The sequence below is a fragment of the Aulostomus chinensis genome, chromosome 14 (assembly GCF_037954235.1).
Source record: "Aulostomus chinensis isolate RoL2024-O1b breed Wild chromosome 14, RoL_Achi_v1.0, whole genome shotgun sequence".
NCBI lineage: Eukaryota > Metazoa > Chordata > Actinopteri > Syngnathiformes > Aulostomidae > Aulostomus > Aulostomus chinensis.
The window spans coordinates 22703259-22725272 of record NC_141333.1 but is presented as its reverse complement, the minus strand read 5'-3'; the positions used below and the strand labels follow the sequence as shown (position 1 = coordinate 22725272).

At 48.7% G+C, this 22014-nt stretch overlaps 2 protein-coding genes across 11 annotated transcripts in view; both read right to left on the bottom strand.

Annotated features, from left to right (window-relative positions):
- Positions 1–241, bottom strand: part of slc10a4 (solute carrier family 10 member 4) — a 9009-nt gene extending 8768 nt beyond the window's left edge. Inside the window, exon 1 of the mRNA XM_086224240.1 lies at positions 1–241. This exon is cut by the window's left edge and continues 109 nt beyond it. Within this exon, the coding sequence (XP_086080366.1) occupies positions 1–226 (226 nt within the window). The 5' untranslated portion in view covers positions 227–241.
- A 5981-nt stretch (positions 242–6222) lies between these two features.
- Positions 6223–21988, bottom strand: slain2 (SLAIN family member 2). Of its 10 annotated transcripts, none has more exons than XM_086224702.1 (10): positions 21270–21988; positions 17201–17343; positions 11301–11471; positions 11050–11223; positions 10614–10967; positions 10390–10530; positions 9346–9429; positions 7711–7749; positions 7091–7298; positions 6223–6985 (listed from the first exon to the last, which is right to left on the bottom strand). In XM_086224702.1, the coding sequence occupies exons 1-10, from the start codon at positions 21752–21754 to the stop codon at positions 6922–6924; spliced, it is 1863 nt and encodes a 620-aa protein (XP_086080828.1). In that variant the 5' UTR covers positions 21755–21988; the 3' UTR covers positions 6223–6921. The 10 variants fall into 10 exon arrangements, 7 of the variants coding, with proteins under 7 accessions (XP_086080828.1, XP_086080829.1, XP_086080830.1 ...); XM_086224703.1 differs by having other exon boundaries at positions 9346–9426; XM_086224704.1 differs by lacking the exon at positions 7711–7749.
- Positions 21989–22014: the final 26 nt, after the last annotated feature.

Below are 22014 nucleotides of genomic sequence, written 5' to 3'. Positions count from 1 at the left end.
AGGTGAGGGCCAGCAGGAAGGCCACCAGCGGCATGATCACGAACTGGCACAGCAGAGCCAGCAGCACCCCGATTGGCCTGCGGATGTGCTCCCCCAGCTGGCTGACCTCCACCGTGCAGCCCAGCCCCAGCATGGTGAAGCACAGGACGAGCCCCACGAACACGTTGATGCCGTGGCTGAGCGGGGAGTCCCAGAAGGCGGGCATCAAGTCCGGAACCTGGGACATCAGCTCAGCACCAGTCCTGTGAGTCAAGTCCTTCAGAAACGCGGCCGCCGGTCCAGCCTCCTGAGAGGGAACGTGCCGAGGAGCGTCCGCCCTCAGAAACTCTCTCCAGCTGGAGTTCTCCATGGCGCAACAGGAGCACAGCGCCTCTCCGCGCGAGTGAGGGACCCGTCTGGTGACGCGCTGTCACTAAGAGTAAAGCGCGGAGGATCCAGCGGTGGTCAGAGGACGCGCTGCTGCCATGCCAGAGCGCGTCTCAGCTCAGTCACATGTGTGGACGGACGCGCAGCGCTGCTGGAGGCGAGTCCCAAGCCCGGAGAGAGAGAGAGGGGGGGGGGGGGGCAGAGAGAGAGAAGCGCGTTGATCTTTGTACAAGTGCAGCAAACTGTGAACCTGAAGCTTCCGGTTAGAAGGATGCGCGTTACGCATCGGGTCAGATCTCCAGCCGTTCCACAGGTCGTGTGTGTGTGTGTGTGTGTGTGTGTGTGTGTGTGTGTGTGAGGGTGTGTGAGGGTGCGTCTGTGCTGCTGCTGGTCCTGCTCATCACTGGAGATGAACTGATCCTGGGTCTGCTCCCATCGGGGGAGTGAAGCAAACACATGCACCGTGTAGATGTCAGGTTTTGTGCGGCTGCTTTGACAGAAGCTGAAACTCAAAATCTCCCTCAAATATTTGCTGGAACACAAGAGTTCCTTTGGTTTCTCACAACAGAAGCACCAGAAGTGTTGATGATGATGAGAGCTCATTCAGGTCCAGGCCCATGGTGGTCTTCAAATGGGATGGATGTGAGTAATATTTAATACACGTGTCTGACATGGTATTGTAGTACAACTGTGGAGAAGTCGGTGATTTTTACGTGTAGAAAACCAGACGTGTGCGTTGGTTTGAGCTCATAAAATCAGGAGGCATCAGTCAAACGTTCACAGCTCAGGAGCTTCTGTCTGCCTCCCTGCAGTGATGCATCAATGTCGCCTCGCTTGTATGAGGGTGTTGACAACATCTCTGAGTGTGTGTGTGTGTGTGTGTGTGTGTGTGTGTGTGTGTGCGTGTGTGTGTGTGTGTGTGTCTGCCACAGAATATGAAATTCTGGTCTATCAGGCGGCGGCATCACACACACAGGAAGCTGAGCGTCCAGAGAAAATAAAGAGAGTGACGTCAGAGATCTTCAGGGCGGGTGGGGCGGGCGGATCCGGTGAGTCAGGCTGCCGGCAGTCTCCGCCCCCTCCCTGAGATACACCACGGCCCCCAGTCACCACCGGGAGACTCCAGGTACGTCATGTTTAACCTTCTACCGGGAAACGTTCAGCTGCCGTTACATCACCTGTGAAATAAAATCATGTTTATTAACAGGCGTGTCATTCTGCACACGCGTGTCTTCCTGCTTGTCTTTGAATTATTTTCTTGTCAGTTTCAATGTCAGTCAAACTGAATAGACTCATCAGTAATCTGGGTGACAGTGCCCCCCCCCCCCCCAGCATCTTTATTGAGTGTAACGATGCCTCCATTAATATCCAGAGGTAAGAGCTCCCACATCAAAGGAAACATCAAAGGCAGCTAAATGCTTGGCCAGTGTTCCAATCACCACATGTTTATGGGACAGCGTAGAGCGGCGCTGAGGGGACGGTGCAGTCCGTGACCTAACCACACAGAGGAACACCAACGCTACGCCTGGTAACTACGCCTGGTAACTACGCCTGGTAACTACGCCTCACACCCGTGGTGCTCCTCCTCTCCATGAAAGCACCCACATGTTTTGAGCGATGGTCTCCCCTTCATAGTGGAAGTGGTCGTCTCCGTGTGAAGCTGTGGACGTTTCCTTCACCGCTCGATGAGTTCTGGTTTCCTGGTTCTCCTCCGTGAGAGCGCTGGGACTCCCTTTGGAAGCAGTAAACAGAAATCATCCTTCTAGACGTCCATCAGGACAGAAACCTGGAAGAAACGGTTGAGGGTCAAGACTGAGTTCAGTGCCTCATGAGGTCTCGAAAGTTTGTTCAATCTCCCACCAGAGCTGTCGGACTTTCTTGCAGTCCCAGGCGCAGCAGAGGGACGTCCCCTTCTCCTCTCCACAAGTCTGGGATGCCGCCATTAAACTTATCGAGCCTTTCTGACATCTTATGTCCTCATCAGCCCGTGATACTGCAGTACTTGGAGGCGAGTACTGGCAGTTTGTGTTGGGGGGGGGGGGCAGGAGGTCGACACACTGATTCTGGGATGATCTGATACAGTTTCTCACCTGTAGATATTTAGTTTAGTAGTAATATTTTATTTTTAATATTTTGTCGTGATATTTGATGTTTGAACTCCTCCGATGACATCAGAATCCCACCCTCTGATCCATGAGGTCCCCTGTGGTCTTTAGAGCTTTTCAAGCCCACTTCCTCGTGGTCTTTAGAGCTTTTCAAGCCCACTTCCTCAGGGTCTGCTCCGCCTGGAGGGAGCGAATGGCGTGACAGAGAGGAGGGTTCACCCAAACTCCTCTCAACCAGATGCCAAATTATTAGCATCTTTCTGACTAGGAAAAAAAAATTTGCCTTTTTTTTTTCCAACATGTTGACTTTTGCTGAGTACTGAGGGAGAGGAAGAGTTTTCAATGTTCATCAAGGTGGGAGGGGCTTATCTGTAAAATAATGCATCGTAGTCCTCAGCTGAGATGCCCAATGGTACCAAAGTGGATTTGGGCACCTGGGGCCTCCTCCACCGTACGGCAGGTACAGGAGTGATAAACGTAGCCTGGGCCGTCTGTTCTTCAACAACAGAAAATAAAAAAACGTGCGAAAATTTCCATAAGGAATGAGAACAAATCAGCAGGAGATGGGATGTTCTGATTTAAGAACGTTAATTCTCCCTCTAAGTGATGAGGGCAGGTCCATCGCTCCATAGAGGGAGGACTTGGGTCCACGATGGGGGTGTAGTTGTCTCTTGAACATGGAACTGTCCTCATCCCAGACATCAAAACAGTCGACCTTTCTGAGTTGGAAAGAACATTAATGAAGATTTGTCTTCTTTACTTTATTCCTGACATCCGTCCAAATGTGTTTATTCGATCTACCCAGGAAAGGATGACATCATCAGCAAATAAAGCAATTCGGTGTTCCTGTTGGCCTCCTGACACACCAACTATGCTTGAATGAGACCGAACCGCAATGGCAAACGCTCCCAGCAAGAAGGTTGTGGGTGGAGCCCCGGCTGCAGCACGGGGTCTTTCTGTGTGAGTCTGCATGTTCTCCCTGTTCCTGCTGGGTTCTCTCTGGTACTCCAGCTTCCTCCACAGTCCAAAGACATCAAGAGGGACCAGGTTAATCCAGACTCTAAATTGACTGTAGGCGTGGCTGGGAGAGCCAATGGTTGTCTGTCTCTATGTGTTGGCCCTGCCATGGACTGGTGACCTGTCCAGGGGGAAGGCTGCTGGGATAGGCTCCACCCCCCCCCACCCTCAACAGGACAAGGGATGGATGGATGGATCTGTTGTTGATAATGATGCAACGTAGAGAAGCCCCCAGTTCTCTGATTTGCTGCCTCGCTGATATTTATGACCAAACTGACGCTGCCTTTCAGCCCCCGCAGGGTTTTTGGTTGTTCACATTATTTTTTTCCTCATGCAGTGTACAGTGTATTTTTATTTCTATATGTGGCAGTCGAAGTGATCCGTGATAAAAATGCTCTGTCAGCAGAGGGGTGTGGTTTTGTCTACAGATTAATCAGCTGATGATAAACTGCTGTAACGTTTAAGGAACCAACCAGTAGAGGTCAGTCTAAAACTGAACCGTTGGTTTTAGTCACTGAGGAGCTCGGGCGTGGTTTCTAACAACCAGCAAATCAAAATGGTTACTGGAGGGGTTGCGCCTGCTTCTCTCCTGCAGTGTCACTGCCAAGAGAACCTTCTACTGCAGTCCCACATCAGTAAAAACAGCCACTCCACTCACTCTAACATGCATACACACTCCCTTTGTGACACCTGTGCGTGTATGAAAGACGGGCGCGTTGTCCACACGCTACGGCCTCCACAGCAGCGTCTCCTTGAGTTTTGATCTCCTAAGAGTCAGAGTCCTACTGGTGTTGCATGGCTGCAGGTGCCAGAACCTGCGTGGTTCTAAACCTCATCACAAGGATTTTGAAATGTCCTCTTAATTCATTTGAATTCTTGGATGTGCTGCTGAGAGAGCGTGAGAGGACAGTTAGAATAATCGAGACAAGAGGAGAGGAACCTGTACTCACTTCCAGCTGATGTCGGCGTTTTGTGACGTTTGGCAGCTGAAAAACCAGGAACGAACCAACTGATTCCCATGCTGAAAAGATTGAGGGTCTGATCTGTAAAGACACCTTAATCACACAGCGTAGGCTCGACAAAGGAGGACCAGGGGCCGAGACAGTTCATCAGCGTAGGGACGGTTTTAGTGGGTGAAGAAATAGAACTTCAGCTTCGTCTGTGTTCAGTTGGAGGCAGAAATCTGCCGGTCGGTCTTTCACAGCTTTTACAGCAAGTTTAACTGAAAAAGTCCCACCTGACTGGTGTGAGGGGGACCAGCTGACAGCCGAGCCAGCAACACCACCTGAAAACCACGTTTTTGAAATCGTGGCGAGCCCCCCCCCGCCGGGGGCCCCAGGCAGAGGTTCTAGCTCGTCTCACTTATCTGTCTCACAAAAAAGGTGAGGAATTTGTGGCACTGAGCGCCTGAGGAGTTCGAAGAGCAGGTGGTGTTGGAGGAATAATGACTCTGATAGCTGAAAAACTTAATCTCAGGGCAACGGTAACTATTTAAAACAAAGCTGGAAGAATCGCTACCTATAAAGTTTTACTTTGAATGTTATTCCAGCCAAATTGGGGGGGGGCACAACATTCCAGGCCAGCGGATGGTCATCCAGGATGCTGGGAATCTTCGCCAGGACGTTTGTCACTTTGGCTCCAGGAAAACAAAGTTGCAGGGAACTTTTCCCCCAACATTTATCAACGTTTGAGGGGAGAAACGGCGCTTCGTGATGGGACGGTCGCTCCAGCTGCCGGTGGTTCCGGTGCCGCCGCTGAAGCTCTGGATCATGAATGTTAAGAATCCCTGCGGACTGGTCAGAGGCTCCAGATAAAGACCAGAAAGACGAGAGAACTTTTCAACTTTTATTTGAAATGTGACTTTACACAGGAAAAACTGAATGTCATGTATGTGGATATAAAAAAAAAAAAAAGTTCAATAACAAAAACTTTCACACAAAAGGTGTGGTTTGTCTTTTTGAAACATTCTCTCCAGGTTCCCGCTGAACGTGAGCTTTGACCGAGGCACCTCTCTCTTTAATAAATAGTTTAATTTACAGAAGCACTCATTAGTTATAAATATGAAGGCGCATAATTAAAGCATTATTTGAAAGCAATTATAAATGGTTCCGTTACAAAAAAATACAGAGGCAAGCAAGTCAATCAAGCAGAGTAAACTAGCGAGACCAGAGGACTGGCACAAAATGACCATGAGCAAACAGAAGGTGTTTCAACTCAAGTGACACTTAAAATGATAGGCACTGGTTAATTAACAGCTTCCTTAGCACTGGCACACCTTCTGCTTTGTTTTCATAGCACAAGAGATAAAAGCCAGTCAAAACATATTCCATAATCATCGAGTTTCCTTTTTTAAGGGCATACATGACATAAACTGGGAGCTCTGCTGTGAGAATTCACCGCAACACAAAGTTTGGCCGTTTTATTTTTCTAAAGAGTTGAATTGGGGAAAAATATCTGAAGTTTCTCTCTCAACAGATTGAGATGGAGGTCACGTCTACCTGGATAAAACCCATTTATCAAAGCACTTCACCGAAAAACACACTCTTGGCAAACTACGATACGAGTCAGCCAGGCTTCGGCCGAGCTGTCAATCATCCCAATGGCTCCCACCCAGCCTGAGCTGACGCTTTGAAAACAAAACAAAAATATGCTTTGGAGATTTAGCTGGCAATTGAGGTTTAAAAAAAGTACATTTTTTTAACAATTTGAAATCTTAAAAAAATACTGATATGGATGTCTGGACATACACTTAAATAATTTGAATAAATAATTTGCAAAAAAACAAACTTGTGCATACATTCCGGCTGATGTTACTAGAGGAACATTTTTTTCTTACGTGTCACACTGAGGTGCTTTCACTGACGTCAACAATTCTGGGACATTACAGGACGTTTCACCTGCACAGCATCATCATCATCATCATCATCATCATCATCATCATCATCATAGAGATCGCTCACCAACATCTGTTAAACACAGAGCATAAAGACAGAAAGAGAGAGAGAGAGAGAGAGAGAGAAATGTCTGGAAACATTTCAGCCTGAGGGAGGTGAAAGAAGATCAGGTTGGGGGGGCGAGGAGTGAGAGGAGAGCAGGGTGATGTAGCAACGACGCAGGCTGTCTGACCGAGGCAGGCCACGTGTCCTCTGCTGGTGGAACTGGAGCCGGACTGGTTTCTTTGGCATTCTTGGGGGCCGTGGCATGCCTGCCCCCTCCAGAGCCCCGCCCCTCACAGAGAACCACGATGGAGGGTTCCTCTTAGACACCATCACACACGCACTTCTCACTTCCTCCTAAATTCAGATTTTTTTTGGGGGGGGGGCAGTCTTTCTCTCGCTCCTCTGTCAAAGTTATCTGGGTAGATAAAGTGCCTGTTGTCACGTCTTCCTCCTTGTGTTGATAGTTTGACTAGAGAGCCCCCTGCTGGCCCGCCTCAGTAACAACCTTCTCTCCAGTTCTCACCGGTGCCGCTGTAGGTCCGAGGAGCAGGAAGTGACCTGGAGAAGAAGAGCAGGATGACACGGTTAGCGGAGGCGAGATCTTCAGTTCCAGTGGTGAATGACACACACAGACGAGGCCACTGCGTCTGTGGAGCTGAATACCTGCGCACAGGTTGGGCCAGTTTGCTGCGGGGCAGAGGGATCCCCCCTCCGGCAGACCCACTGGGGCGGGGTAGGCCGCTGCGTGGAGAAGCCAGGGAGCGGGTGGGGGTGGAGGTGGCAGAGCTGGGGTTGGATGTGGCCTTCACTGGCTGCCTTAAGGCCAGAGGGGACGGGGTGGCTGGAGTACGCAGCTTACTGGGAGAGGGTACTACACACGGGCAGAGCAGGAACATCAGGGTTACAATACAGTACCACTACAACTACTACTACCACTGCTACCACTACTAACCCTACTACTACTACTTATGATGATCAAGCACACAATGATGTGAGGCACACAGTATCATTCCTAACACATCTGTCTGGAACATGTCAGCACAGTAACCACATCATCATCATCATGGAAAAGATGATGACCTAGCACACAAACATGAATCAATGAAGAGAACGAACCACAGCTACAAACTACAAGCCTGGATGTGTTGACAGGGTGAGGACACAGACACACACACACACACACAGACTCACAGACACACACACACACACACACACACACCATCAACATGACCACGTTGAGGAACCACAATCACAATAGTGAGAAACCTTCAGTGAATACTCACTGAAATCACCTTCTTCTCCAAAGCAACAGGAGAGTGGGACTAGACAAAGACCAAGACAACAAAAACAGGCCTTAATTCAGAGGTACTCCCAGGACCCTGGCCCTCACTGGCTCTTGCTGGCCCTCACAGGCTCTTGCTGGCTCTCAATGGCCCTCACAGGCTCTCACTGGCCCTCACAGGCTCTCACTGGCCCTCACAGGCTCTCACTGGCCCTCACAGGCTTTCACTGGCCCTCACAGGCTCTTGCTGGCTCTAACTGGCCCTCACGGGCTCTCGCTGGCCCTCACTGGCCCTAACAGGCTCTCACTGGCCCTCACAGGCTTTCACTGGCCCTCACAGGCTCTTGCTGGCTCTAACTGGCCCTCACGGGCTCTTGCTGGCCCTCACTGGCCCTAACAGGCTCTCACTGGCCCTCACAGGCTCTTGCTGGCCCTCATTGACCCTCACAGTCCCTCACAGGCTCTTGCTGGCCCTCATTGACCCTCACAGTCCCTAACTGGCTCTTGCTGGCTCTCACTGGCCCTCACAGGCTCTCACTGGCCCTCACAGGCTCTCACTGGCCCTCACAGGCTCTTGCTGGCCCTCACTGACCCTCACAGGCCCTAACTGGCTCTTGCTGGCTCTCATTGCCTAATTACACACAAAGTTATTTTTTTTTGGCTCTTAATTTGGTTGTTGAGACAGAACTCCTGTTGTTCGCCTCTTCTAACATCAGGCTTGGCTTCTTGAGGCCCAAACATATCCAAGCGTGTAAGAACATCTCATGAATGAGGCCTGCTGAGGTTCAGTGGCTCCTGCCGGCCCTGTGGAGAGAGGATTTCACCTGACCAGCAAGTTGATGGTGACCGTGTGTCACCTGCAGAGGCAGCAGTGACATCATGTTGTTAAAACTTCAGTGCTGTCCTACAGAAACTTAACTAAACTGCCATAGTTTAGTTAGACCCAGTTTTACATGTGGTGTCTGAGGCCTTCCTGCCTCACATCACCGTCACTGACCAACTAACTCACAATCAAGTGGCAGTTTACAAATGTGACTGACGGAAACTTGCTGCTCAATTCTGTGATGACATCATGGAAATTCTAGCTGTAACGTTAGCTATAATATATCAGCTGATGACAGGAAGTGAGGAGCCGACCGCACTGCATTCCTACAAATATTCCTAATGTGTGTACTGATAGTGGGACTGCGCTGTGGAGGGAGTATATTTGATAATGACAGAAGGAAAATATGAATGAACAACTGGAATGGAATCAAGGTCAAGGTTGGTGTTAGTGATGGACTGATGAGTAGCAGGTGTAACCAGGCAGGTCACCTGTTGAATCACCTTCACGGTCCGAGCACGACGCAATCCTCCGCTCACGTTATTTATCTGAACTTAAACGGGTGGCGCTGACTGGCAGGAGCTGTGAGACGCAGCTCAGCCCTGCAGACAAGCACCTTTGTTCTCTCTCAAAGAGAACAGCAGCAACAGAGGCTGGCATCTTCCCTCCCATCGAGTTCAGCTCAACACAACATCTTCGATAACGACTGGATACTTGACATGTGTACATCTCTATGCCTTCAGTGTCATCAAATACTGTATGAGACTGAGGTCCATCTCAAAGCCTCCAGCTGGTTTAGGAGCTGGCTGTTACCTCGCAGGGCAGTTGGGCTTTGGAGGTGCTGTTTGGGTTTCGGAGAGAGGCGAGAAGGGGCCGAGAATCTTGGGAGTTGAGCTGCTGATGGAAAACAGGCACATTTAAGCACTGAATTCATCATCCTTCAGATTCACAGAACTACTGGAGAGAGAAGAGGTACAGAGGGCCAGTCAGGCCTGCAGTGCAGTCAGAGGCCACCAGGGGGCTCTGCAGCCAAACATTAGCAGGAAAGAGTCGCTGTGAGGTTGAACAGCCAGTACACTGGTCTCTGCATGGACGGAGAGAGGGAGGCTTGTTTGGGTTGCACATGCTCAGCAGTGGAGAGGAGTCAGAGAGATGAGGGTGTCTCACAGGAGGAGAAAAACACAACCAGGCAGAGGTCTTTCTGAGCAGTCGATGGTACAGGAGCTGAGAACCGAATATCTGCTGGAGTGTACAAAAGGGTGAAAGACCCCGAGAACTTAGTGCACCACAGAGGTCTCGTTACGACAGGATCCAGCACTCAGGACATGTTTAATCAGCTGAAGCTGCTCTTTGACCCCTGTCCTCTCTAACTCTAGTCACAGAGGGATTACAGTTCCTGGTTTTGGGACAATGCCATTACCTTTATCTCCCATTAAAGGATTACATCAAATGGGTATCTTAACTAGAGCTGAGATCCTGAGCTCTTAAGTAACATAAAACCTCTGGTCACTAGATGTAAAGCTATGTTAGAGTCGGAGGTGGACCTGAGTCGGTCTGACGGTGGGATGAGTGTGTTTCTTTGAGGAGAAAGTTATGCCAAGACGCTACTAGGAAGGATGCATGTGAACGTAAGGTTTTACAAGTGAGGATGATCAAAAACCTTTGAGGGAATCCCCAGTCACCAAAGCCATGACACTACAAAGCAGCAGAGGCCTGGTGCTGTGAGTGCAGCCAGAAGTTCCGCTCATTCACAGACAGAGACGACAAAGCTGGTGCTGCGTCTGCATAGCAGGTTTGTGTTTGGAAGGCAAACAGACTAAAGTAGGATAGGATGCACGTGTTAGTACTGGTACTCACTGGCAGACTGGTGTCGGGGAGAGCCGCCGTTTGGCACTTGCAGGTTGGATTCACAGCTGCGGCTGTTCTTGACAGGCTCGGCGGCCTGAGCTGCCGTCGCTGAGGAGCGCGTGAGGTTGGGAAGACTACGTCGCAGCTTTTCTACAAAAGCAGAAGCCCAGGAGAACATTAGCTCCGCCCAGATATAACAGTCTACGTCATCCATCCCCACTAGATGGGTTTACCTTCGTTCTTTACCACGTTGGTCTGCATGTCGTGCCCGTGACCCTGCAGCGAGTGGCGAGGTTGCTGCAGGCGGCTGATGATGGGCTGAGGTGAGCCGCGGCTGTGGCTGTATTCAATACTTCGGGCAGGGGAGCGTGAGCGAGGGGAATTCCTGGGGGAGGCACGGGGCGAGTGGCGAGGGGAGGGGCTGAAGCGGTTGGAGGGCAGATGGAAGGCCGGGTGCACCGCCTCCTCCTCGTCCTCCAGACTGTGTGCGTCCAACTCCTGATCGCTGAAGTTACTGCGCCGCAGCGAGTGGCAGGACGAACCCGAGCTCCGCCTGGATGCCGTTGCAGCATAGTCCTGTCTCAAACCTGGAGATCAACACGGACACGCCGTTACAAAGTGTTGCACCACAGGAGAGTGAACGGTCATAGAAATGGCGGCGGCACATACTCTCTTCCTGCATGCGGGCCAGGATCTGGACATCAGTGACATCATTGAGCTTGTAGGTAGTGGAGGAGCCGACTGAGTCCTCGTCCATCTCTGAGGTGCTCAGCTCGCTGTCCACTGACGACTGGGGGCTCACGGCTGGAGGATTCCTCTCCGCTGCTGTGTTACGCTGGTGTGCTAGTGAGGAACTCATTTGCGTTAAAAACACATCTGAATGTTGTCACTGTTACAGAACCATGTAGAGACCGTCTTACCTGCGTTCCCGGGCATTAACTGCTGTCGGACGATGGGCACCCTGCTGGGGGTTGAGGAGGGGGAGTTGAAGCCACTGCTGTAAGGGCTGTTGGCTGTGTTTGTGCAATACGGACTCCCATAACCCACCTGCTGGTTGTAGGGGCTTCCATAGAAACTCCTGCGCTTATTTGCTGAAGACACAGAACAGAAGTTCAGTAAGTCAACAGTACAGTGCAGATTCAGAAATAATCTGCTCTCAACCAGATAATTTTTGGTTCTGAACTGCCAATGCGCCTTCATTATCTGACATCATTCTACCTTGGAACAAACAACAAACCAAGTCTGGGGTCCACTAACACCTTCCTACACAGGGGAGCTACTCAGTGACCCATCAGGGTCCCAGCACAGAACAGGACTGTGAAGGAGGCTCTGTTGCTCGTGGACATTCCTCCTCCACAGGTCCCTTCAACTATGGGGTTTGATAGCAATAAATCAGTCGAACCATTTCTCAAACATGGATTCAGTTTGACAGGACTGAGATCATGTTTTCATTCAGAAAAGTTAAGGCCAGCAGCAGAGGCCGATCACTGGTTGATGGTTGGGGATGTGGGGAGCTCCAGTGAGGTGATGGAGGTGGAAAGTATGGAGGACAAGACGCTGTACCGAGGTGGACTAAACTATGACTGAACCCTTGAGCATCCTCAGTGTGTTAACACACTATGGCGACACACTTAAACCATTGTACAGGCACGCTTGCTCGCCATCCTGGCATCTGACTACAAGGTCAACAGTGTCCCCTCACTGCCAGCGCCTTAATAAAAGCTGTGCAGTCTGCTGGAGTCTCTTGAAGCATATGGTGAGCGTGCGCCATCATCAGCTGGGAGCAACACCACAATACACACCATTCAATCCATAGCAGTACAATGCGACTCTCTGTGAAGAAGCAGTCAGAGACTCGAGGCCACAGAGTTCCAGCTCTCAGTCATGAGATCGGTGCCCACAGATGGGTGACAAATCACAGGAAAAAGTGTAATAATAAATCAACTTCAAATTAATTTGATTTCTATAACAGCAACTTTCATACCTCCTGCCACTATGAGCCACCCTGGCATGTGCAGGCCTTCATATTCATATTGATCAACCCCCTCAGCGAACCCTCGCGCCACCATGGAGGTGCAGCGAGGTCCCCTCTACAGGGGACAAGTGGACCCAAACCACAGCAGCATGAGTCTTACTGTTGGGTTCGAGCATTCAAACCCGTACGTTCTCTTGGTGAACTCACCCACTCATGAAGAGCGTGCTCAAGACGTCTCAAGTGATCTGGTAACCTCTGATCTGCATATCTGGAGACCAGAGCCAGTGGTTTTCACACTAGTGACCCCTCAAACGTGCACTGATCACTGCAGAGGGTTTCTTCTTGTGCTGTGACCCAACGATGACGTCCCTCTCATTACTGTTGTAATTTCTGACCCTACTGGCTGGGGAGGGAGCTGCAGCTGGACGGTGCAGTGCTCTCACCAGGACAAACGGCTCATCCTCCAGCATCTTCATTAGCCTGAGGAAGTGCGTCAGGCTCGAAACATCGCTCACATGGACGCACTGATGAACTAAACAGAAGGGGAGCGACAGAGCGCAGACTCATCAAGTTGCTAGGTTCAGGTCTGGTGTGTAGACCCACATGTTTAGTGCTCACGTACAGACTTTCATGCTCAGATTAACACTGGTTGGAGAGCTTTTACTGCACGTATGGTAATGCTAAATGTACTCAACTGGACTGAGAAACACACACACACACACACACACACACACACACACACACACACACACACACACAAAACAGAGCAGAGAAACTTGGGGAAGGAGAGAAACCACAGATGACAGGAGTGGACTCTAACACTGAGCTGAAATAAAACAAGCACTCACAAAAATTAGAAAATAAACACGCATGAATGTTTTTTCTTCCTTTGGTGAGGAATCTCTGCAGCCGAGTCTCTTCTCTGTCTCTCTGACCGGACGTGTTTATAGCAGCAGGAAGACGGTGAGTGGACAGGAGCCCTTTAAGACCAGCCTGCTCCTCTTTCCACACTGCTTCCACTCCCTCTCTTCATGCTCTGCACTCTGTCCTCCTGCATTATTTAGGAAATACCATCCACACGGGTCGGCTGCCGGGTATGTCAACAACATGTAGCTGTCACGCTGGGTGCCTTTAACTAAAGGTACAAGACCAGTCAAGTTCACCTGGTGACACCAACCTCCAGTATCAGACACTGCTGACCTTTCAGCCTCCACAGAGTCTTTTTGTAGCTAAAACTATCATAAAAAGTACACTGAAAAAGAAGTACTTGTGACAGCACTTTAATGATGTCTTTGTGTACGATCATGACGCGGAATGATCACAAACACTTGGTCAAATCCTGAGTACTGAGAGGACATCTCAACCCAGTCAAGGGATCTTTAATAAACACAGGAAATCAGCCTGTACAGCACTCGGGTTTCCATCCAAATGAATGCCAAATCTTAACCCAACGATCACAATATTGGCAAATGAAAATATCAATTTAAGCACATTTCTTTCCACTGCATTTATGGTCATATTAGGAGAGAATCAGTCAGGACAAGCAGAGAGTTTCTGTCTTTCTCCTCTCTTAAAGAACCAGACACCAATCCTCCTTTCCTTCACTCATATAGTTGCATTTATAACCCTTTTATAAGGTGAGCTAAATGCTCGCTATGTCCAACCTTATCCACATGTACCCTGGTGGATGGACACGGACAAACAACACTCTCATGTGTCTCCACGTACAGAGAGAGTCGAGGAGTCCGAGGAGAAGAGAACCGCTTTTCCAGCCCAATGGGATTGATGCCATTTCACAGTTGGCTGTGAAATGAAACGGCACAAGAGGATTCTCCCTGGTGTGGGCAGTACACAGCATTCTGACAGAGAAGCCTGGAGGGCTTAAGTGTTGAGGAGGGAATGGAAGACAGCGCTCATTCGTTCATCTACTCGCTATGAAAAATGCCATTTAAGAAAGACAAGCTTTAAGCAGCTCTGAGAACTCTCCAGTGGCTCATCAGAGCGGAGCAGGCAGAGGCCTCCATATGTGAAAGAGAGACGTATCACAAAGACCTGCGAGACACGCAAGAGATGTGCCACCAACTCCTTCAGGCTCATTAAAATGTCAAGCACACATAAATATGTATATGTTTTTGATTTTACAGTGTCCTAGTGGACCAGGACTGGCTTCCAGACCATTAGCGATGTCACAAATCCTGCTTCTTCAAACCAGATTTCCATTGAGCACAGTGAAAAAAATGTCACGCTCAGGCACAGGAACAAGAAGAGAACACGTTTTTGTCTGGAGGGAGGATCTAACAGTACGAGGCTTTGATGAGCAGAACTGGGCCAGGTCAGCCCTGGGATTGTGGTCAGACCTCTTGGGTCTTGTATGTATGCTGGATCAACAATGGAGGACAGCTGTCAAAGCAGCGCTGGGAAGAACCTGGGTTCTACTGTCCAGCTCTGAGAGCGTCTCTTCAGGACAGTGGGAGACACAGTGGGACATGGGGAGGGTGCTGCTGTCTGACTGGTCAGATTAACTCAACGATCTCACACACGTCTCCTCCCATCACGGTTATATAACCAAGGCTTGGCATCCGGGGAGACGATACATACAAGGCGTTAACACACAAAAGACTGAGTCACTACTGACAAACTAAGATACATGTGTGTGTGTGTGTGTGTGTGTGTGTGCGCGCATGTGTATATGTGTGAGCGTGTGCTTGCTCAACAAGCTCTGAAGAATCGTAGAGACGGATCCAAACAACTCCTATCTAATCTGTTGACATTCCAGGACTTTGACTTGAATCTTCAACAAGATCTGTCTGAAAAGCTTGTCTGACTCAAGCCCAGTCAACACCATGGCAACCGGCTTTCCACGCTCCTGTTAGACACGGCAGGAGCCATGAGGGTGTGTCTGTAGCGAGTCTTGCTCACACACACACACACACACACACACACACACACACACACACACACACACACACACACACACACACACTCTAATGCTCCATAGAGTGTAGCAGTTCCATAGAATTCTTGTAGAATGCTTAAATATTGTATATTTTTATGAGAAACATCTTATTTCATGCATTGATTTTATTTGATCAATTAGTTTTAATCCCATGGCCTGTAAATCACGTGACTTCACAAGCAGATACTTCCTTTGCAAGCCTTTGTTGAACTGACAACATCAGTGTCATGTAAAGGGTGTGAAGGGTGTGTGTGTGTGTGTGTGTGTGTGTGTGTGACATCAATGGAGGATGACGTTATCCTCCCTCCCTCCACCCTCACCTACAGTGGTGATATCACTACTCATGAGCCAGCTTCTGTAAGCGCTCTCACAGGCAGGTTATCTGTAGTGCTCCTCATCCACTCACAGATCACATGCTTTGTTCACAAAGAGCCATCTTTAATTTGCAGGTCCAGAGGTCGCATTTTAAATACTTGCCTTTATTTCAGATGTGAACCTCGGTGGAACCATGAACATCACCAACTACTCAGATTCCCTAAAGGGGTCACGGTCATTTCATTTTGGCACCCACTGTCAGTGCATGTCAGTGTCCTTGGACGAGGAGGTGTGTGTCCGTGCAGGTGCTGGCAGATTCTTGCACAACGGAGTTGTGAAGATCACACCAACCCCTGCGAGCAACCTTCACTGGCCTGTTGCTCAACTTGATCTGATGGTCACATGGACATACCAGCGCCTGAGTGGAAATGACCCCCCTAACTTTAAGTGGGAGGCCTGTCCTCCTCACAGAGGGACACCCCATTATTAGTGGCAGTCAAAAGTGCCAAAAACACACACAGCACGGGTCCTTAAGAGAGAGGGTAGAACCACAGCCATGTCAAGAACAAATGAATGAAACAAATGAATTACTGAGGACAGAGTTAACATTTTGACAGCTGTAAATGTGAATTAATGAATACTGAGTACACCCGAAACACAAGTAAACTTTATCCAAACCTCAGAGAACGATAGGAATTAAACTTAGGTCACTACACATTTTGAAGCAAAGCAAGCCAAGAGGAAAATTCAGTCCCTCCAAAAGTAGGTCCAAAAGTCAGATTATGTGATCAGCTTTCGTCTAAAGGTCGTTCATAGAACAGCGTGGAATCACAGCCTCCACAGCAGCACCTCACCAAGGTGTTTCTGACCTCATATGAGATGATCTGGTCAACCCAATAGGAGCTTTAACAGGTTCAAAACCTCCAGGTGCCACTGTGACTGATCTGCCCCCAAACTTGACGGACCCTTCTCATATTTTTTTGTGTAATCCTGCTGACAGACACGACAGACTCCTCCAGCTCCTTGGTTTAGGTAACGATGGTCGTTGTACCGCCTCATTCACACTAAAATCAATAGCCCTCCTACAGCTGCTTCTCTATATTAGTGCTGGGCAATATGGCCAACAATTTGTATCACAATATAAACGTTTCTTATCAGTTGACACCAATAAAAATAGTTCAACTGGCAACTTTAATAAGAATCAGGAGAAAATACAGGATTTTACTCTGTCAGTCAGACTTGAAGCCTGACGACTGGTGACTCGTCAGCGCCCTCAACACGGCACTCATCAAGACTAGAAACATGATTGTGTCACTGACTCAAAGTGAACTCCTTTTACGGTGACGATAAAAGGCCATCGTGTCATTATGTCCTTTGAAATGACGCACAAATACACACAGATGACAGATTAAATCAAGAGGTGAGCGAAGCATGCGCTCCTGCTCCAGCGTCGTTGAGCACACCCTGAATCCCATCGACTCCAGTGGTGCTTCTGCGTCGTTGACCTCTGACCTCACAAAAGAGATTAGAATCACATCATTCTTGGTGCTACAAGAGGACATGCTTGGGTTTACCTGACATGGTGAGGTCCAGTCTGTGCAGGAGGGAGCGTTTGGCTGATTCCATCTCAGGGCTGGGGTTGTCCAGAGCTTGGCGGCACCACACAATAGGGCTCAGGGCCTTCTGCAGGGGACTGTTGAGTTTGGCCTCATACAGCCTGGGAAACACAGAGCACACGCGGTTGATACGGTTTACTGCATGTCACACAAACACACTGTGACCCTCTGACGGTGAGAGAGAGTGACACATCACCCATCACACCTCCCATGTGATGAGACCTAGAGCAGCAAATACGACCGAGGGGTCGAGCAGCGTCTCACCACAGCAGGGACACAGACAAAGAATCAGGAATGTGTGGTTGAACCTTCCGTGGTATAAAGGAGACGCGCTGTTTTAATTCAGTTCAGTTTCAAAGTTACACACTTAAATCAGTTCAAGACGAACTGATATCAGGTTTGTGATATTTGTAGGTTTGACTGGCGGGAGAATAATTAAGCAGCAAAAATATGGGTTGGAATCACAAAGTAACTCCCAATAAGATCCTACCACAAACCCGTATCTGAGGATTCTGCTAACATCAATCAAATAACTGCAACACACCAGGAAGCAACCCTGAAAAAGGCAACAATGAGGCTTTTTCACAGCATTGTCAAGTTTAACAAAATCTTTCAACTTAGATGAAACAATATACACCAAAGTGTTTCATCATCTCACCTTATAACATCATAATAATAATAATAATAATACAATAAGTATATGATTCATGGGCTTTTACGAATGCGTAGGAAATCAAGAGAATAACATCTGTGAATTTACAGTAATTACATCAGTTTTTAGTGTGTTTAAAGTGGGAATATAACCCTTTCATACAGAAAATATCAATATCATTAAATATTGAATAGCTAAAATCAGTTGTAATTGTCATTGTATCAGATAGCAACAAAAACAAATCTGACATCATGAATCCCCAAGTATCCACATCAGGACACTTGAAACAACAGAAACAGACAAAATGGATTCTGACATTGGTTTACTAAATATTTAAAGAAGCCCAAAAATCACATATTTATTGTTGTTTCCTTATTACTGATGAGGAGACAGGAACAACAACCGATACATGAAGGAAATGACCTGCCGACACCGAAGCTGCACCGACATTATCCTGCATCTTTGTTTTAACATAAAAACCTTGACTTAGCCAGTATCCATCAATTCTAGTTAACGGACAAAGGCTTCTTGACATGCTACATGTGTTGATTCAGTGTAGCAAAGAGAAGCTAGCATGACTCAGCTCCTGAATCATTCCGATGCTCAGTCAACGGCATTGATTTGCCGAATGATGAGACGCTCCAGAAGTCAGAAGTGAAGCTTCAAACTATCTGAACTCTCTTGTGCAAATGCCTGCGTTCATCATTTTGAGGTGAAGAGCAGAGAGAAAAAAGAGGAGTTCAACTGGGAGGGAAAATCTGAGTCAGCAGCTGTCAGCAAACAGCAACATTACAGGCGAAAGCGCGCTCGTGCACAACCGCTGCATGATTTTATTGTTTATCAACACAATGACTGTCATTCACGTCCGGTCCAGTACATAGTAATACTACACACTTCCCCTGTCCCACATGAACACTGCACACGGCGCACATGCAAGTGTAGGAGTGTGGCATGCATCTATCAATAGGCAGAGCGCGCTGCAGGAACACGCAGCAGATTAGAGCCCGTCTGATGCTAATAAAGGGATTACAGGAGTCTATGACAGGAGCTGGTGACAGCTACGGACTGCCAAGTAATCCCAGATATCAATCTGATCCAGAGCAGACAAACAGCCAGCCAGAGCATGGTGATGGGACTGAGGGAGAAATGTCTGCCTGCTGTCACACACGCTGCTCTGATGATGTGGATGATGGGTAGATGTAATGATGCAAATAGTCCATGAACACGGAACTGATAAGAAGCAATGCTAGAGCTGCTCGTTTATTTAAGGTATATCATCTTCATTCTTTATGCAGCTTGATAAAACAATTTGGACATGGATGATTGGAGCTGTGTGAAACTTTTAATGAGACTGAGTGACTGCCAGACTGTTCGGCTGCTGCCAAATGCTGTGACATGGCTTTAAACCTGATACGACACACCCTCGTAATTAAATAAGTTACATCAGAGTTGAAGGTTCACAAGGCACTAATATTTAAAGGAGCACACCAACTTTTTGGTAAAGACGCACATCTGCCCTCCTCCCCAAGCTGGACTAAAGGATTAATACCCTTATCGCCGCTGTGTGTGCATCAGGGAGACCAACCGAGAGCAGCTAACTGCTAGTTAGCTTAGCCCACTGAATGGTAATGGGTGGGCAGGTTAGCATACCTTTGTCTTGCCCACTCAGCGTCCAAACCGTAAGTTCCTCCTGATGGTTGCTGTCCAGAAGTTATCCTCTTCATGGTCTCTCACAGTCAGCCATGATTAGTAGCAGCAGTTGCTCTTCCAGTCAACAAACACCAGGTTTTTTTTGCCAGATTTTGAGGCGCTGCATCAAATCCCTTCACCCAGTCAGGAAAGTAGATCCGGCTACCGTAGTTATTTGATTCTAATGTCTCCTAACTTTAAACTGTTACAACACAAACCCTGTAAAATTAATGCAAACAAAGAACATCTTGAGTGTCAAGAGTGTGTTTGATGACTTCATATGGAGCTACACTAACCCACCCACCCACTATCATTTATCAAGCTAAGCTAACAGGCGATCAGCGGGACTCTGTGGGTCTCTGCTCCCTCATGTTCTCACAGAGGAGAGAAGGGTATTTATCGTATCTGTCCTCTTGTCTGGCTCTGAGGAAGAAGGTAAATTGGCCTACTTCCTGAAAAGTCGCTGTCTTCCTCTAACCATCTCATTCCTTGTCAGGCTGTCCAACCTAAATAGGAAGATGACCTCAGTCTACTTGGAGGCAGCTTATTACAGCGATGTTGTCATAGAGGGGGCCGATCAGACTGACTCTTGGCAACAAGACACACACCGTTATACTCATGTGGAGTCAGTGACTGTGGCCCTACAAAGAACTGCCATCCTCGCGTTTGGAGCATTTACCAAGTTAATACAACTGACATTAACATGGAGCAAACACACCTCTTGGTGCGTTACTCCTTCTCAAGGGGGTTCCGTAAGTAAAGATATGACAAGAGATTTACACTCTGAGGTTTAAAGGATTACCAGGATGTATTAAAGTGAAGCCACTTAACCCTAAAACTCAGCATGGGAGGAAATAATGAAAACACCAAGACGCTGGAGAAGATTAAGACAAGGAGAACAGAGGGACATGTGGGCTTCCAGGATCATTCTGATAAAGACGCAGCTCAACATGGTGCCAAATGCTCATGGATGTCCACGTGACGCCCCGCTGACCCTCTTATATTATGATACAATGTAATCCTTGTAAATGCAATTCTCATAATCTGCTGTTTGACACTGACATAGCTTTAAATCTGACAGGATGAAGACGACAGCCCTTTCTATTCTTTTTTTTTTTTTTTTCTAATTTCAGTCTCCGGGCACTTGTAGCGATGTGCCAACTAGTGTGCTGCAGGGATTCAGAGGAGGAATATAACCATGGCTACCTCTCCCACATGGCTGTTTGGCTTGAAAACAACTCTCATTTGTACTGCAGACACACACACACACACACACACACACACACACATCTACTCCCCCCACTGCCATGACAAGCCAAGCAATCTGCCACATCCCAGCACCAAAGCGCTCCAACAGATGATCAGGGGCTTCGGGGTCCTGACAGCTGAGGCCTCACGGGCCCACCGAGCGGTCTCACAGACAAATGTACCAAGTGAACGCAATGTGTGAAATCACGGGCACTGCCTCCATGACAAAGCGGGTCTATTATAGTCCTGCAGCCAGCAAAGTAGCCTGGCATCTCCCTCATGACCCGCCAGTGATCCACAATGGTTCTCCTTCAGTAAAAGACTTCAGATGTCAGGGCAGAGGGGCGTTCATGCCAGACAGACGCTGGAGCTAATGTGTCGAGCAGCTGTCCGCACACACACAAGCAAGACACCAATCAAGACACGCCTGTCACTCACCAGCTGTCCTCGTCCTCGTTTAGACAATCCATGTCTTCCAGATCTAAGATTTCCACTTCATCCAGGATGGAGGTTTCCCCTACATCTTTAAATCCCCCTGTAATGTCGGAATAAAGTGAGTTCATAGTGGAGACAGAGGTGGCGGCTGATGCCCCCTCACATTCATACGCCCTCCTGAAGCTGATGCCGTCGTAAGACAGTCTGGGGCTCAGACAGCGGTTGTTCTCCAGAAGCCCACCGTAGCCACCCGTTCCAGCGAACCCCACCCCGGGGAAGCCGGCCAGACCGGCTGCCATCCCCGCTGACAGGGACGACGGGTCGTACCCGGCGCTGAGGGGTCTGTGGTTCCCTGACATGGGTCCGGACGAGGACAACATCGTCGACCTACTCCGGAGCTGTTCATTCTGCTGTTCGAGCTTCTTCACCAAGTCCTGGAGCTTCCGCACCTCCAAGTCCGCGTTGATATTTGAGTTGATATCCTCCATGGTGGCTCCTCTGCCCGGGGAAAATATGTGGTGGTCCGGAGTCGGTTCTTCTGCGACAGTCTCTTGATTTTGTTACCTGTTGTACTTTCTACGTGTTCAGTGAAGACACTTCGGTGTTCCACGGAGTTAAAAACCTCAACATCGTCATCTTCTTCGGTTATTCCCGCTGACGGGCAGGGTCGAGGCCATTTTCATAACACTCGTCACCAACTGAAAGACCAACAGGCGGTGGAAAACATACGTCACCGCGCACTGCAGCG

Coding starts and splice junctions, on each gene's coding strand:
- slain2 (XM_086224702.1), bottom strand. CDS start 21,754: ATGGAGGATATCAACTCAAATATCAACGCGGACTTGGAGGTGCGGAAG. Junction 7,750..9,345: donor AAGCCCAACTGCCCTGCGAG/GTAACAGCCAGC, acceptor GTCTTTGTCTAG/TCCCACTCTCCTGTTGCTTT. Junction 6,986..7,090: donor CTGGCCCAACCTGTGCGCAG/GTATTCAGCTCC, acceptor CTTCTTCTCCAG/GTCACTTCCTGCTCCTCGGA.